The 18,468-nt window shown below is 41.1% G+C and overlaps 1 protein-coding gene across 1 annotated transcript in view; it reads right to left on the bottom strand.

The window, feature by feature from the left end:
- SLC9A8 (solute carrier family 9 member A8) overlaps window positions 1–18,468 on the bottom strand; it is a gene marked incomplete in the record, with an annotated part of 719,342 nt that overhangs the window by 677,811 nt on the left and 23,063 nt on the right. Inside the window, 1 exon segment of the mRNA XM_053691852.1 lies at window positions 12,441–12,619. Within this exon segment, the coding sequence (XP_053547827.1) occupies window positions 12,441–12,619 (179 nt within the window).

The following is an 18,468-nucleotide window of genomic DNA, read 5'->3' as shown; positions in this document are numbered from 1 at the left end:
ATATCCCATACGTCACTAGCTCATGGACTCTTGCCAATTACATGAAAGAAAAAAAGATTATACCCCAGGTAAGACAAAAACTTCCTAAAACATGATTCCCATATTGAAACTGCCAGACTGCAAAGGGAAATACACATAGACCTGACTCATGGCAAATATAAGTAAATACATATATTTAGAACTTTATATAAATACATAAAGCGCCAACCATAGCTGAGAGTGTCTTAAATAATGATACATACTTACCGAAAGACACCCATCCACATATAGCAGATAGCAAAACCAGTACTGAAACAGTTATCAGCAGAGGTAATGGTATAAGTGTATATCGTCGATCTGAAAAGGGAAGTAGGAGATTAATCCCTACGACCGATAACAGAGAACCCTTGAAAATATTTTCTGTGAGAAAAACCATAAAAAAACAAAACAGAATTTATGCTTACCTGATAAATTACTTTCTCTTGCGGTGTATCCAGTCCACGGATTCATCCTTTACTTGTGGGATTTTCTCATTCCCTACAGGAAGTAGCAAAGAGAGCACACAGCAAAGCTGTCCATATAGCTCCCCCTCTAGCTCCACCCCCCAGTCATTCGACCAAAGGTTAGGAAGAAAAAGGAGAAACCATAGGGTGCAGTGGTGACTGTAGTTTAAACAAAAAAAAATTTACCTGACTTAAATGCCAGGGCGGGCCGTGGACTGGATACACCGCAAGGGAAAGTAATTTATCAGGTAAGCATAAATTCTGTTTTCTCTTGCAAGGTGTATCCAGTCCACGGATTCATCCTTTACTTGTGGGATACCAATACCAAAGCTTTAGGACACGGATGAAGGGAGGGAACAAGACAGGTACCTTAAACGGAAGGCACCACTGCTTGCAAAACCTTTCTCCCAAAAATAGCCTCTGAAGAAGCAAAAGTATCGAATTTGTAAAATTTGGCAAAAGTATGCAGTGAAGACCAAGTCGCTGCCTTACAAATCTGTTCAACAGAAGCCTCATTCTTGAAAGCCCATGTGGAAGCCACTGCTCTAGTAGAATGAGCAGTAATTATTTCAGGAGGCTGCTGGCCAGCAGTCTCATAGGCCAAACGGATGATGCTTTTCAGCCAAAAGGAAAGAGAGGCAGCAGTCGCTTTCTGACCTCTCCTCTTACCAGAATAGATAACAAACAAGGAAGATGTTTGTCTGAAATCCTTAATTGCTTGTAAATAGAACTTTAAAGCACGAACTACATCAAGGTTGTGTAATAGACGTTCCTTCTTCGAAGATGGATTAGGACACAGAGAAGGAACAACTATTTCCTGGTTAATATTCTTGATAGAAACAACTTTAGGAAGAAAACCAGGCTTGGTACGCAAAACTACCTTATCTGCGTGGAACACCAGGTAAGGTGAATCACACTGTAAGGCAGATAATTCTGAAACTCTTCGAGCAGAAGAGATAGCTATCAAAAACCAAACTTTCCAAGATAACAACTTAATGTCTATGGAATGTAAAGGTTCAAACGGAACCCCTTGAAGAACTGAAAGAACTAGATTCAAACTCCATGGCGGAGCCACAGGTTTATAGACAGGCTTGATTCTGACTAAAGCCTGAGCAAACGCTTGAACTTCTGGTACCTCTGCCAGACGCTTGTGTAAAAGGATAGACAGAGCGGATATTTGTCCTTTTAAGGAACTAGCTGACAAACATTTCTCCAATCCTTCTTGGAGAAAGGACAATATCCTGGGAATCCTAATCTTACTCCATGAGTAACCCTTGGATTCACACCAACAAAGATATTTCCGCCATATCTTATGGTAGATTTTCCTGGTGACAGGCTTTCTAGCCTGAATCAGAGTATCTATAACTGACTCAGAGAACCCACGCTTTGATAGAATTAAGCGTTCAATCTCCAAGCAGTCAGACATAGAGAAACTAAATTTGGATGCTTGAACGGACCCTGTATTAGAAGATCCTGCCTCATTGGCAGTGACCATGGTGGGACAGATGACATGTCCACTAGGTCTGCATACCAAGTCCTGCGTGGCCACACAGGCGCTATCAGAATCACCGAAGCCTTCTCCTGCTTGATTTTGGCAACCAGACGCGGGAGGAGAGGAAACGGTGGAAAAACATAAGCCAGATTGAAGGACCAAGGCGCTGCTAGAGCATCTATCAATACTGCCTTGGGATCCCGGGACCTGGACCCGTGGAGAGGAAGTTTGGTGTTCTGATGGACGCCATCAGATCCAACTCTGGGGTGCCCCATAGCTGAGTCAGCTGGGCAAATACCTCCGGGTGGAGTTCCAACTCCCCCGGGTGAAAAGTCTGACGACTTAGAAAATCCGCCTTCCAGTTGTCTACTCCTGGGATGTGAATTGCTGAGAGATGGCAGGAGTGATCCTCCGCCCACCTGATTATTTTGGTTACTTCCGTCATCGCTAGGGAACTCTTTGTTCCCCCCTGATGATTGACGTAAGCTACAGTCGTGATGTTGTCCGACTGAAATCTGATGAATTTGGCCGCCGCTAGTTGAGGCCATGCCTGAAGAGCGTTGAATATCACCCTCAGTTCCAGAATGTTTATCGGGAGAAGAGTTTCTTCCCAAGACCATAAACCCTGAGCTTTCAGGGAGTCCCAGACCGCACCCTAGCCTAACAGACTGGTGTCGGTCGTTACGATGATCCACTCTGGCCTGCAGAAACATATTCCTTGAGACGGGTGATCCTGAGACAACCACCAGAGAAGAGAATCCCTGGTCTCCTGGTCTAACTGAATTTGAGGAGACAAATCTGCATAATCCCCATTCCACTGTTTGAGCATGCATAGTTGCAGTGGTCTGAGGTGTATCCGAGCAAAAGGGACTATGTCCATTGCCGCAACCATTAGTCCGATTGTCTCCATGCACTGAGCCACAGATGGCCGAGGAATGGAATAAAGAGTTCGGCAAGTAGTTAAGAGTTTGAGCTTTCTGACCTCCGTCAGAAATATTTTCATTTCTACCGAGTCTATTAGTGTTCCTAGGAATGGAACTATTGTGAGGGGGGAGAGAGAACTCTTTTTTATGTTCACCTTCCACCCATGAGACCTCAGAAAGGCCAATACAATCTCTGTGTGAGACTTGGTTCTTTGGAAAGTTGACGCCTGAATTAAGATGTCGTCTAGGTAAGGCGCCACTGCTATGCCCCGCGGTCTTAGAACCGCCAGGAGGGACCCTAGCACCTTTGTGAAAATTCTGGGAACAGTGGCCAACCCGAAAGGAAGAGCCACAAACTGAAAATGCTTGTCCAGAAAGGCGAACCTGAGAAACTGGTGATGATCTTTGTGGATAGGAATGTGCAGATACGCATCCTTTAGATCCACGTAAGTCATATATTGACCCTCCTGGATCATTGGTAAGATTGTCCGAATGGTCTCCATCTTGAATGATGGGACTCTGAGGAATTTGTTTAGAATTTTGAGATCCAGGATTGGTCTGAAAGTTCCTTCTTTTTTGGGAACCACAAACAGGTTTGAGTAAAACCCCAGTCCTTGTTCTGCAATTAGAACTGGGTGGATCACTCCCATTGTATGTAGATCTTCTACACAGCGAAAAAACGCCTCTTTCTTTGTCTGATCTGTAGACAGACGAGAAATGTGGAACCTTCCCCTTGGAGGAGAGTCCTTGAATTCTAGAAAGTATCCCTGGGCTACAATCTCTAATGCCCAAGGATCGTGTACATCTCTTGCCCAGGCCTGAGCGAAGAGAGAGAGTCTGCCCCCTACTAGATCCGGTCCCGGATCGGGGGCTACCCCGTCATGCTGTCTTGGTGGCAGCTGCAGGCTTTTTAGCCTGTTTACCCTTATTCCAGCCCTGGTAAGGTTTCCAGTTTGCCTTGGGCTGTGAAGCGTTACCCTCTTGCTTTGCAGCCAGAGAGGATGAAGCGGGGCCGTTCCTGAAATTGCGAAAGGAACGAAAATTAGCTTTGTTCTTTGTTATAAAGGCTCTGTCCTGAGGGAGAGCATGGCCTTTTCCCCCGGTGATATCTGAAATAATCTCTTTCAACTCAGGCCCGAATAGGGTCTTCCCTTTGAAAGGAATGTTCAAAAGCTTGGATTTAGACGACACATCGGCCGACCAGGACTTTAGCCATAGCGCCCTGCGAGCCAAAATGGTAAAACCTGAATTTTTCGCAGCTAACTTAGCTATTTGGAAAGCGGCGTCAGTGATAAAAGAATTAGCTAGCTTTAGAGCCTTAATTCTATCCATAATTTCCTCATATGAGGTCTCCGTCTGGAGCGAGTCTTCCAGCGCCTCAAACCAGAAAGAAGCTGTAGTAGTTACAGGAATAATGCAGGCAATAGGTTGGAGAAGAAAACCTTGTTGAACAAAAATTTTCTTAAGTAAACCCTCTAATTTTTTATCCATAGGGTCTTTAAAAGCACAACTGTCTTCAATTGGTATGGTTGTGCGTTTAGCTAGTGTAGAAACAGCCCCCTCCACCTTAGGGACCGTCTGCCACGAGTCCCGCATGGGGTCAGATATGGGGAACATTTTCTTAAAAACAGGAGGGGGGACAAAAGGGACACCTGGCCTATCCCACTCCCTAGTAACGATATCCGCAATCCTCTTAGGGACCGGAAACGCATCAGTGTAAACAGGGACCTCTACGTACTTGTCCATTTTACACAATTTCTCTGGGATCACCAAAGGGTCACAGTCATCCAGAGTAGCTAATACCTTCCTAAGTAAAACACGGAGGTGTTCTAGTTTAAATTTAAAAGCCAATGTATCTAAATCTGTCTGGGGAGGAACCCTTCCTGAATCAGAGACTTCTCCCTCAGACATCAAATCACTCACTCCCACTTCAGAGCGTTGTGAGGGTATATCGGATACGGCTACCAAAGCGTCAGAATGCTCATAATCTGTTCTTAAAACGGAGCTATCACGCTTTGCAGGTAACACGGGCAGTTTAGATAAGAAGGCTGTAAGAGAATTATCCATGACTGCCGCTAAGTCTTGTAATGTAAAAGGGTTAGATGCACTAGAGGTACTAGGCGTCGCTTGCGCGGGCGTAACTGGTTGTGACACTTGGGGAGAGGCAGACGGGCTACCCTCGTTACCTTCAGTCTGAGAATCATCTTGGGCCACATTCTTAAGTGCAACAATATGATCTTTAAAGTGTATAGACATATCAGTACAAGTGGGGCTCATTCTGAGTGGGGGTTTCACCATGGCTTCTAAATACATTGAACAAGGATTTTCCTTAGTGTCAGACATGTTTAACAGACTAGTAGAGTACACAAACAGGCTTGGAATCACTTTAATCAAATAAAAAACACAATTTGAAAAAAACGTTACTGTGCCTTTAAGAGATAAAAAGAGCACACAATTTTACAAAACGGTGAAAAATGCAGCAATCTTTCTGAAATTTTCACAGTATGTAGCTAAAGCCTTAATAAGATTGCACCCCAAGTTTCAAAACGATTAACCCCTTAATGCCCAAACCGGAGCAGCCTAAAACCAACACCTGGTTAAATCACTACAGCAACTTGCCACAGCCTTGCTGTGGCCCTACCTTCCCTTAGGGATCAGATTTGGGGGAATATAGCTTCTTTTAGGCCCTCAAACATCAGCAGGACCCTCCATGTGAAACAGCATGAACTTATCTGCAATTCTAAGTGCGCATCTGAGGCGCGAAATTAGGCCCCTCCCACTCTACTCTGGAGCTGTGAGGCCTAGTAAATCACTCCTAAGTGACTAAAAACAGCCATGTGGTAATAACCCCAGAAAAAAACCCAAAAGGGCTTTCAAAGTGTCTTGCAAAACGATTTTTCCTTAGCCAAACAATCGATTGCCCTGAATAAGTGTCAACCAGTATATTAGCCCTATTATGTAAGCATTCAATTCCTTACTAAGTCTGTGAACATAGCTTACCCTCCCCTCATGGGGATATTGTCAGTCTCTTCTAGCATTATCTCAGTCTTGTCTAGAAATAAATGACTGAACATACCTTATTGCAGATCACCCTGCAAACTGTTCCCCCCAACTGAAGTTTTCTGGTACTCCTCAGTCCTGTGTGGGAACAGCAGTGGATTTTAGTTACAACATGCTAAAATCATTTTCCTCTCAGCAGAAATCTTCATCACTTTTCTGCTAGAGAGTAAATAGTACAAACCGGTACCATTTAAAATAACAAACTTTTGATTGAAGATAATAAAACTACAATTCTAACACCACATTCACTTTACACTCCCGAGAGAGACCCTAGTGCTTAGAGCAAGCAAAGAGAATGACTGGGGGGTGGAGCTAGAGGGGGAGCTATATAGACAGCTTTGCTGTGTGCTCTCTTTGCTACTTCCTGTAGGGAATGAGAATATCCCACAAGTAAAGGATGAATCCGTGGACTGGATACACCTTGCAAGAGAAATCAATAGGCGATACTCTTTTCACATCCCTCTGACAAATACTGTATTTTGAAAGGAATTGGGCTTAAGAATGCTTAGAAGCGCTTATCATAGAAGAAATCATAAAAATTAAGGACAAACTTACTTCACCACCTCCATAGGAAGCAAAGTTTGTAAAACCTGAATTGTGGGTGTGGTGAGGGGTGTATTTATAGGCATTTTGAGGTATGGGAAACGTTGCCCCTCCTGGTAGGATTGTATATCCCATACGACACTAGCTCATGGACTCTTGCCAATTACATGAAAGAAAAAATTATTTTTATCCACCCTGATTACAGTAAACGGGATACAATTACAATGATTGAATTTTATTGGTATAGCTGGAAACCATGAGACTAACGGACCAATTATCTAAAGGTCTCTTGGCTGGTAAGATTAAAAAAGAATGCTCACCAGTCCTTCCATTACACTAGTGAAATTATCTAAAGCCAGAGGGTGTCTAGCTAAGGGGCATATACTGCATTTTCCTATAGGAATAAGATACATACATTACAAAAGTGCACAATTAAAATAGTAATTTAAAAATCATCAAAAACCGTAACAAAATTGTAAACCAAAAATCATATTTTATCAAATATGTAAAATGTGTATGTAAATTACACATGAATAAATTGTACTAAATATATACAGAGTAAATCGTAATTTAGTGTAACTTGTTTGTATATATGTGCAAAAAGTCCCAATTGGGTCACTGAAATTTAGGTGGGCACTATATATTCAATAGTTCTGTACGAACAAAGCTGGACTTTAGCAGTTTCCAGGTAACTGAAACCTCTGGTAGATGTCCTCAGGCTTTCAACCGATTTGTCTCACATCAGCTCCCACAGGAATAGCTTTACTCAGCACATCTCTCTGGTAATTCAGTGGCTCATAAAATAATCTATTTACTATTTAGAAACAGCAGTTGCTGACATACAGGAGCAAACAAAGAATGTACTGCAACTTTTACTGTATAAAAGTTACAAATTCTTTAATAATATTCAACTAGCTGTTAAAACCATTAAAATAATGCATAAAAGACAAAGCATTGCTTTTCTCAACTCAAACATCAGCCATTTCCTCAGACAGTCTCTAAATTTCTTATATATGTCACTAAATAATGTAGTTATTGTACACTAGATTTTTCTTTGCATAAATGTTTTGTAGATGATCCATTTATATAGCCATCTGGATGTGTTTTTGTAAATACGTATCGTTTAGCTTATTTTTTTAATAACATTGTGCTGATTTCTCTAAACCTAGCCCAAAAGTTTTAGATGTAATACCGGTGTCTGTGGCTTCTGTTTGTATAATCTGTCTTTTCATATGCAGGGAAGTGGGTAGGGGGGAGACTGTCTGCTCTTCCTGCTTTCCCAGCCCCTTTCACTGGGTGTCCCAGCCTAATCGTATCAGTGGCAGAAGGCATCTGCCTTCATATGTAATGGAGCGCCTATCACACTCCCTTTACCATATGAAGAAATATCGTTGATGCAAACAGTGACACTCTGTTTCACTGTTTGCATCTGCTTGCAGTGCTGCCGTGGGTGGTGTGGGACGTAAGGAAAGTAGGTTGGCAGGCAGGGCAGAAAGCGTGGAATTTCTTACCTATGGAAAAACATTTTTGGTTGGGGGGGGGGGGGTCGCTACACTACAGAATTCTCACTGATGTTATAGAAGGCAGGCAAATCGTCAATGTTAGTTCACTGTAATGCAAAGCGTGCATTGCAGTATATGAGGACAAAGATCTATTTTATATTTTTAATACAGTAATTGCATCTTCTTTTATCAACCATATTTAAATGTTTTATGTACTGAACAGATCCACAGTCTGTACGTTTCACTGTGGATAAAATTGTTAAATATCTTTGATAAAAGAAGATGCAATTACTGTATTACAAATATAAAATAGATCTTTGTCCTCATATACTGCAATGCACGCTTTACATTACAGTGAATTAGAAATTACAATTTGCCTGCCTTCTACAACATCAGTGAGAGAAGCTGCCGTGTGCATCACATGACTTGGGTGCACACATGTTACAAGATAGCACCCTACATAGGAAAACACAAACTGTGGATAAGCATAGAAAATATGAGGAGTTTTCATGAAGAGTTTGTAGTAAGATGAACATACAGCATTAAGAACAGTGTATTTGTTTATTTTTATTCCTCAGAAAATGTTTAGAAAATATTTAGCAGGTGTTAAGTGTCCCTTTAAGGGGCCCAAAAATGGGCCGGTTTCTAAGCTTACATTCTTGCAATCATAATCAGCTCTGTATATTTTCAGACCATAAAAACTTAAATTATGCTTACCTAATTTTCTTTTCTTCAGATGGAAAGAGTCCACAGCTGCATTCATTACTTTTGGGAAATAAGAACCTGGCCACCAGGAGGAGGCAAAGACACCCCAGCCAAAGGCTTAAATACTCCTCCCACTTTCCTCATCCCCCAGTCATTCTGCCGAGGAACAAGTAACAGTAGAAGAAATACCAGGGTCAAAAAGGTGCCAGAAGAATAACAAATAAGAGACGCCCTACAGGAAAAATATGGGTGGGGAGCTGTGGACTCTTTCCATCTGAAAAAAAGAAAATTATCATCAGGTAAGCATAATTTAAGTTTTTCTTATGGAAAGAGTTCACAGCTGCATTCATTACTTTTGGGAAAACAATAACCCAAGCTATAGAGCACACTGAATGCAAAAACGGGAGGGTACAATAGGCGGCCCATTCTAAGGGCACCAGGCCTGAAAACCACAACCCAACCAAACCCCTCTTAGTCGGAGCCGGGCAAACAAACTAGAAGGAAAAGGCCCCAAGGACACTGACCCGCAGATAGTCCGAAAGCCTAATCAGAGACCGCAAGCAGACTCACTGAGCCAACACTCCTCCAGGAGAACCGTCGCCCAGCAGTCGGTCCCCACACTACCCTTACTAGTACAGTACCAAAATCCCCAAAAGGGAAAGAACAAGGGTAAGCCAAAGGGATACCCAAAAGGTACAGCAAAATCCATAAAGGAAAGACCCCCTTCAATGGAAAGGCAAATCCACAGAGACCCGTTTGGATACCGAGAACAAGGGTAGACGACGCCCAACCCACAAGGAGCAATCGGGCATCATCAAGGAGAAGAAACATATCCCAAACATCGGGCAACCGCACCAAAAAAGACAGCTGGAAGACAAAGTTCACAAAACGTCAAAACTCTGAGACTGAGCAAACAGCAATAACAAGTAGCAAACTCAGAAATAAACACCTGAGTCTAGAACACGCTGCCATCTGTAGGAAGACAGAGAAAACACTATCCTTAAGGGAGAAGCGGCCGCATAAAATAGCAGACTGCTCCAACATATAGATTGCCCAAACTCCAAGACAGAGGACACTCTCCAGGTAATCCAGGCCGCCAAGCCTACTCACAGATCTCAAAGCGGGAGAGGCACAGAACCTCAAAAAGGAAGGTCTACTATCACCCCCAAGACCTGAGGATTAACAACAGATCTCAGATCCTACGCCTAGCCGGACCAGCCCAAGCAACGGCAGAGCTGAAAGCAAGGGAACCGAAAGGAACCCCAAGACCAGTCCCCAAAAGGGCTGAAGAATGGATACAGCCATTTCAACGTAAATACAAACGAGCAGGCGTTAGACCCAAGAAGATCTAGCAAGGTGCAAAGTGACAGCTTGAGCAACCGCAAACCCTCTGTTTGCTAGGTAGGAGAGCCCACCATCAGGTCCCATCAGTTGGCTGTCCCAAGGGAACCGTATCGTCCGGCACAAGACAAGCCCCAAGGAGCTCCGGCTCTCAGAAAATCTGACTAAGTTATAAAACAGAAAAGCCAGAACAAGGGCTAGGCCCAAGTACCCCGGAAACTGGAACCCCCCGGCCAGTCCTAGGATCATAAGGTCCGGTAATATCCCACAGCAGGATCCACAAAGAGAAAATGCTGAGTAAACCCTCGACAACTGGAAGATCAGGACAAGAAGCCCGGGCCCCACAAATGTTTAGATTAAACAATTTTCCAGGAACATACATCCCTCGTCTGACATCAAAAACAGACCTCCCAGGGAAAAAAATCCAGAATAACCCAGATAACAAGAGCAAGAAGCCCTTGCAGGTCCCGACCCAAAAGGAAGAGACCACCCCTTGCAGGAGCCCAACATTCCAAAGATTCAGGGCCATAAAAGGACACTAGAGCCAACAGGTGTCCAAGCAACATTAACATGACTATGCATGAAAGAGTGGCTAATCTCCCTAAGGGACACAGGACGCTGCTTATTTTATCAACCTTGAAAGGAGGAAAGGCTGAGTAGACCTCACCGGGGATCGAGCTAGCAACCCTCGGATTGCTACAGAACAGAATAGCCACAGAACATTAGTATGTTGAGCTAATTGTCCAACTAGCCAAGAGATCCAGACACAAGAGGAACAATGAGGACAAGTCAACCGAACAGAGCAACATCAAGCCTCCACATCACCTCAGACTCTAAATCAGAGGACAATAAAACATGGGTTTGAATGCCTCCTGGATGGTAATACCTGACCCATATGAGTGGAAAAACCCCTAGGACCTCTTCTATCCCAAGAAAGAAATGCAGAGCATTCCCAACACCGGGAAAGGACCCCTAACCGGAACCCAAAAGGACCTCACTGTCTAATGTCCCGAAAAAGGAACAACCAACTCCCAAAGGGAATCCAAGTCCCTCGAAGGCGACCCATCCACAAGGAGAAACAGGCAATTCAAGACGTCTCAATGAAGAAGAGAACCACTAAAGGAACAAATCTAAAAAGGACAATTACCTAAAGCAACACCGCCCCAACCGGCGGAAAGAGGCGCTAAACCCTCTAATTTTCCCACCACGTGGGAAGGAAAACTCTAGGTCCCGAAGTATCGGAAACGACAGAGTGATGCAGCAAAATTCACTGACCCAGTCACCAGAGAGACGGCTATTTAGGACTGAAACAATCCCGAAAAAATGGACTATATATAAAAAAAAAACAGTAGAAGAAATACCAGGGTCAAAAAGGTGCCAGAAGAATAACAAATAAGAGACGCCCTACAGGAAAAATATGGGAATTCTCCGTCGCCACACAGTCAGGAATGCGGAAATGGGAGACCAGAACGTAGACAAGCCCGTTCACACGGTGAACCGTACAGTCCAAAAAAAAAAAAGCACCCAAACGTAAGGTCACATCACATCGAAAGGCGGTTATGTTCCAAAAAGCCACGTAAGCAGATTGAATCACATAACAAACATGATTAAAAAACCCCTGTTCAATAATCCCCCTCAGGAGATATTAACCCTTGATTCCAAAATAATAAAGGAGTCCCACTGAGACCCTGTATTTTTCATGTCAGTTCGCAGGAACAAATGAGTTACGGTACAATCATGAAGAAGTAAAATGAAACGATCTTACCAGAATCTATGCCGTGGAACAGGAACACGGCCCTTCAAGTGTGACGGATAGCCTCGCCTCCGCCATGGACTTGAGAGAAGGAAGCAGGCAGCAAAGCGAAGTTCGACAACGCCGATTGCTTGTGGAGTTGTTAAAATGAGTCGGGATGGTTTCACAGAAAGACTCTTCCTGCATCTCCGGACTCTAACTTTCATCCAAGCCCTCACTGAGAGACTGACAGGATTACTTAAAACTCCCGTCCCATGTCGAAGAGTACTACCCTCAATAAGAAACGAAAACAAACTTCTGACACTTCTCTGCCAAGCTCCTGGGACGAAAGGCAAAGAATGACTGGGGGATGAGGGAAGTGGGAGGAGTATTTAAGCCTTTGGCTGGGGTGTCTTTGCCTCCTCCTGGTGGACAGGATCTTATTTCCCAAAAGTAATGAATGCAGCTGTGGACTCTTTCCATTTATGAAGAAAACTTCACCAGTTTATCCATTACTAACAAAGAGGAAAAAACTTGCATATATATATATATATATATGTAGCATATTAAATTTTGCGCCAAGGTATATCTCATACTTCACAAATAATTAGATGCAGCTAACAGAGCTTTGCATGTTCCTTAACAAGTTATGGGACTCACCTAGCACTAGCAATGTAAAAAATATAGACATGCCGCTGGACTGCTCCTCTTGCTGAGCCTGTACCCCAGTCTGTATAGGAATAATTGGTTTTGCAGGAGTAGACAGCACCAGCTTTGTGGCAGCTGCAAATGTAGTAAGCACTGTGCTATTAGAGTACCCATGAGTATCATTGTGAGACCTGCAACACAATAAAAGTAAACGCATCAACTAAGAAAAATACATGAATAATAAGTTCTACTTATTTGATCAATTTATATGTATTAACACAAGTTTGCAAAATACATTCATTATTTATGTTGCCCCTTATGCTGTAATTTAGTTTTCAAGTTCAAGTTCCCCTAATTGGTCTGAGCAAAGAGGATCAGATCTGCTAACTTTTGCTAACAAAATGACTTAACTGTGTCTACTTCAGTAACAAATACAAACTGTCTCCTCCATGTAAGACAAGTGTGCGTTCAGTTATTGGAAAACAAATTCTGCAAACAAGGTGTTAATGCTTTTTTTCACCTAAAATGTCTACTGCAAGACAGCAGACTAACGTTTTTACAAGGTTTCATGACTAGCGCTATGTACTCTGTTAATGCAAAAAAAGTTGTTAAAGGGAAAGTAAACTTTCAATTTAGTAAGCTGAAATTACATTTACTGACCGCAGTACACCCTTTAAATCTTTACCCATTTGCACACATTTTCCTAAATGTGTAATTTCACCGTTTTAAGTCAAAGTATAAGCATCTGCAGCGGCCACCCCACAGCATACTCAGTTTCTAAAGCTTGTTATTGGGAGCACAGCCAATCATCCTGTTTGCGCTACTCATTTTAAAGGGGCAGTATACACCAATTTTTATTTAACTGCATGTATTAGACACTACTATAAAGAATAATATGCACAGATACTGATATAAAAATACAGTGTAAAACCTTTTAAAAACTTACTTAGAAGCTCCCAATTGAACACTATTAATGAGATAAGCCTGGGACACGCACTGAAAGGGGCGGATAGCAAAACCTCCCCCTCCCCTGCATATGAAAAGACCCATTATACAAACAGAAGCAGTCTGAAGTCTGTATACATCAGTATACATCTAAAATGTTGGGGCTCAGTTAGGAGTCTGAAAAATAGCACAATGTTATTTTAAAATAATTTAAACTATACATTTTTACAAACACACACCCAGATGGGCTATATAAATGGATCATCTACAAAACATGTATGCAAAGAAAAATCTAGTGTACAATGTCCCTTTAACTGGTGTGCTCTCCTGACCCTTTCCTGAGAGCGTGAAGCTAGGTTGCACATGCAACGCTCATGTGTGACCTGGCTTCACACTGTAAAAGAAGAACCAGGAATGTGCACCTGTTATCTGATAAACTGCAGAAAAAAATGAGTATAGTGAGGAGCAGCCGCTGCAGATAGTTATGCTGCAACTGTGGGGTTAAAATTATACCTTTAGAAAAATGTGTGTGTAAATATTAAAATAATGTAATTCAGACTCGCCAAACTAAATGTTTTCTTCCCCTTTAAATCAGGGGAAAGGTTTCCAATTGGTCTTAATCACAAAGAAAATGTCTCACTTATAGTGATTACTATTTATTACCTTATATGGATTTGGGAGGATCTATAAAGTCTTTCCGTTACATAATTAATTGGCAGCATATCTGAATGTCACCTGTAGTCCAGTATGGCTATGTTTACTTTTTATCTCCAATTTCTATGACCGTAATGTTCTAATATAAGACACACAATAACTACATTATACAAACTAACACCTGCCTCATCAGCAGGCAAAATGTTCAAAAACACTTGTTTTTCCGTTTTAAAAGGACATGAAACTTTCATGGTTCAGATAGAGCAAGTAATTTTAAGAAACAATTCAATTTACTTTTGTCTGAATCACAAAATAAAAAAATTGGGTTTCATGTCCCTTTTAATAATAAAACATGCAATTTTAAACAACTTTCAAATTTACTATTATTATTTAATTTGCATCCTTCTCTTGTTATACTTTGCTGAAAGGCTTATCTAGGAAAGCTCAGGAGCAGCAAAGAACCTAGGTGTGTGTGTGTATGTATATATATATATATATATATATATATATATATATATACACACACATATACACACAGATTGTCATTGGATCACTCATGTGTTGTTAGAATCCAGTAGTGCATTGCTGCTCCTTCAACAAATTATACCAAGAGAATGAAGCAAATTTGATAATAGAAGTATATTGGAAAGTTGTTTAAAATTGCATGTTCTGGGGGATGCTTCCGGGCGGCGGCCATGATGGTCGCTTATTTCAAGGGCTGAAGAGTTGGACTGATATATCCATTGCATATCACCTGACTATGGCACCATCCAGGGTCGAAAGTGTTACACATTTAAACTATAGATCACACTGAATCATTTGACCTAAATAGTGGAGTCAACTTCAACCTTGTTATACTGGAATGGTGAGGTACGCAGTGGCGGCCTAGAATAAGGCCCGACAGTCATTAACCACCCCCCCCCCCGGTGATCCGGGTATAACAGCTTGCAAACCTGTCTTTCTGAAAACTTTATACTATGGCATTCCACAGTCGATCATTCGAAGCTAAGATATGCTCTTTACTAGAGGAGCACTACCAGAAACTGGCCAATCTAATCTCCAGTGGGTTCAGCATTCGACCCCAGCCTGATATGCTAGAAGATGAGGACCGACTCCTTGTAGCGGATGCCTCACTGAGAGCTGGGATATCCTCACTGCCCTCTCATACCGCAGCTAGCTTACCTGATACTCCGGCTATAGATGCAACAAAAATACAGCCAATGATATCGCGGCCTAAGGGTGGCTGCACACCTCAGGTGACCAGATGCAGGAGAAAGCGGCCGAGAAATTCAAACCCGATCTCCCTGACACTTCTTCCACCAATCAGCCGGTTTAAAAGGCTATCAACTTGGCGACCCGCTCAGCTAGGTGGAGAAATAGCTAGATGGGCTTCTCTTCTTTCCAGCGACCCGCGCATTGCGAGTAGGATCTGTACCGCAGAGGAAAAGGGCTTGAACACTGGAGGAGCTTACTTGAGTGTTATTAGACCACGGAACCCCACTGAGTATCAGGCTTTATGGAGCTCAACCCCTTCGGAGGGATGTGTGCAGTTCCAGGGTCGCTCTAGTATAGGTTAACTCCACAGAGCACTTTCATGTCACCGCTATTAAGTTACCCTGGCAAGTTATTTAACAGTATACACCTACTAAAAGCTAGGGATTGGGAAGGTCAGTAATGTTTCCATCTAAACTTGAGCGGCACAAGGCATATACTGACTCTGCACTTTGGATAATGCCGGTGGTTTCTCATAAGAGGATCAGATGCTTAGATTATCAGAGGTGCTTGGCCGAGTCCCCCTCCGATATATTAGCCATCTATGTAATATTTTAATATATATAGTGACAACACAATTATCAAGGACGTCAGTATAATATGCTATCATCAGGGGATCCTGTCCAGAGTTTTCTATAATGACGAAGTTCCTTCTGATAATCTAAGAGACTCCTGTGAATAATGATTTCCAACTACTTGATAGCGTAACTTTCTAACACTGATTTACCTAGCTTCTAAGTTCAAACACGAGGGATGTTGCCCTCCTAAAAGCTTTAAATACTGTGTAATTGCCTAATCTGTCTGGTTAAATAGAATGGATATGGTCAGAATCTAAACCAGGGCTTAGTTAGTATGCTGAACAATATTGTTACATGCTTAGACTTACTACATAAGTATTATTGAGCACTTTAATATTCAGTTTACAATTATATTATGGTCTCTAGCCGAAAACTGAGTCTCCTTAACAGCTTATTGTTAGGTATAACCTTGTCATAACTAAGATTAATAGTTACGCTGTTCTTATTTAGTTTAACATATTTCCATATTGTATACTGGGCAGTAGTAATACTAAGTATAATATTCATGTCATTGCCAGGTCTTTATTTTTTATGCAACACTTATAACCATAGTCACGATACTATTCATGGTTATATGAATATCCTATATAAAGGATGATGTGCTGTCTGCGGCCGGGACTGCATATTTATTCTCCTAATTTTTATAATACAGCCAAAAAAACTTACCAGTCAGCCTACTACAGTTCATTATTATAGACCTAAATGGCAATATGCTTTTATTTACATATGTAGAACTAACTACATAATCTATAAAACTGTACTGTGTCTATTAATACTATAATACGTTTGATCCACTAAAGATTCACTAACCTAGTTAACTTGGCCGCCACATTTATTACACATCCATGTCTAGCAGCAGATATGCTTACAAGGTTGTACCTTACCTTTTTCAGATATATAAAATAAGCCAGTATAATACTAATGTACATAGCTATCCCTAACATGATCTCTTACTCACAAGGGAACGCTAGTGCTAATATGTACCCTGTGATATCTTGTGTGTTCAGTGGTAAGCCATATGTTCTAGATACCTGTAATTTAATCTATTATATCTCCTAAGGTATAAGAAAGGTCATTAAGTATCACTTACTCTCCCTCTGTAAATTACATTAGTAAAGCTGGATACATGGGTGATTTCTTTGTCAAGTAAAATACCATAAACTTTATATAATTTTATCGTAGCTATTGTTGTAATCCAGATATGCCTAAATTCTCATATTATTTATATCCCAGGGTCCAAGAGTGGCCCGTTATGATTCACTTTATAGATCAGCCTGTACCATAGCAATAAGGCCCAAGAGCCTTTCGAGTCCCAATAGCTTCCCCCTACTAAGGTAAAAGAGTTCACAAAGGTCCATGAGTGTCCTCTTATTAATTGGGGTATTTCTAAAAAGTAAAAATGAGGTTGATTCTGTAATAGGCCATTTACTTCGCAGACTCTATATTGTGTACTAGAATAGGTGATACTGTTTTGTCTTGTGTATTCTTTTTCCGCATGTCTCACTTACAATTGTCTGTAAAAATTTGTTTTTGTTCTGCTTCTTTGAAACCTCAATAAAAATATTAAATTTGCACACAAAAAAATGCATGTTCTACCTAAATTATGAAAGAATTTTTTTGGGTTTCATTTCCCTTAAAATTTACTTTGTTCTCTTAGTATTCTTTGCTGAAAACTATATGTACTGTAATGCACTACTGGAAAGCTAGCAGGTGACTGGTGATCACACGCATATGCCTCTTGTCATTAGCTCTATCAGATGTGTTTATCTAGTTCCCAATATTGCATTACTGCTTTTTAACTACATATTTAACTATTTAGCAGGGGTTAGACACAGATATAGCATTCTTGCACTATTGCTTGCAAATAATACATTACAGCTTCACTTATATTTTTAGCTTCTATACTTTTGTGTCCTTTTATGTTATGTTGAAGGACAATAGTGCTCATGAGTTAGTCTATTTTGTTTTCTATTTATTGAAGATTGAATAAAAATACTGCATTTACATTCAGATACAATTCAATTTAGCTATCACATGTACTCCATCAAAGTCCAATGATTTAAACCATATAAACACATACATACATAATGCTAAACATAGCACTAATTCCATTCCCACCTAAACAGTTGCTGAATACCCCAGAACGCTTTTCATGTTGCATTGAAATTTAAAAGACGTGTAAAATAAAATAGCACAAATATATTCAATAACCACATCCTTATGTTTTCATATTGTTCTTATCTATCCTACCCTTAGCTAACACAAATTGTTCTCTAGTTATTCTACGATTAAGGAAATAGAATATTGTCAAATAGTCCCCTATCACATTTTTGAGAGAGAAAAAAACATCCTGCAGAAAGAAGAAAAAGTCAACTATCCTAAGCATATCCCTTCTCTCTACCTTACATTTCCTCACAACCCTTCAAAATCTAACACAGCCATTATCCCCTTATATGTGATTCCCTTACAAAATGTGAATTATTTAGTGGTATATTAAAATATTAGAACTTAAGCTGGTTTGAGTTCTAATATCCAGAGTTTTAATATAAATGCCCCATTTCCTAAAATAAATGTAACAATTGTCTCAGAAC

The sequence above is a fragment of the Bombina bombina genome, chromosome 1 (assembly GCF_027579735.1).
Source record: "Bombina bombina isolate aBomBom1 chromosome 1, aBomBom1.pri, whole genome shotgun sequence".
NCBI lineage: Eukaryota > Metazoa > Chordata > Amphibia > Anura > Bombinatoridae > Bombina > Bombina bombina.
Note: the sequence above shows the minus strand (reverse complement) of the source record. Positions and strands in the feature narration are given on the sequence as shown.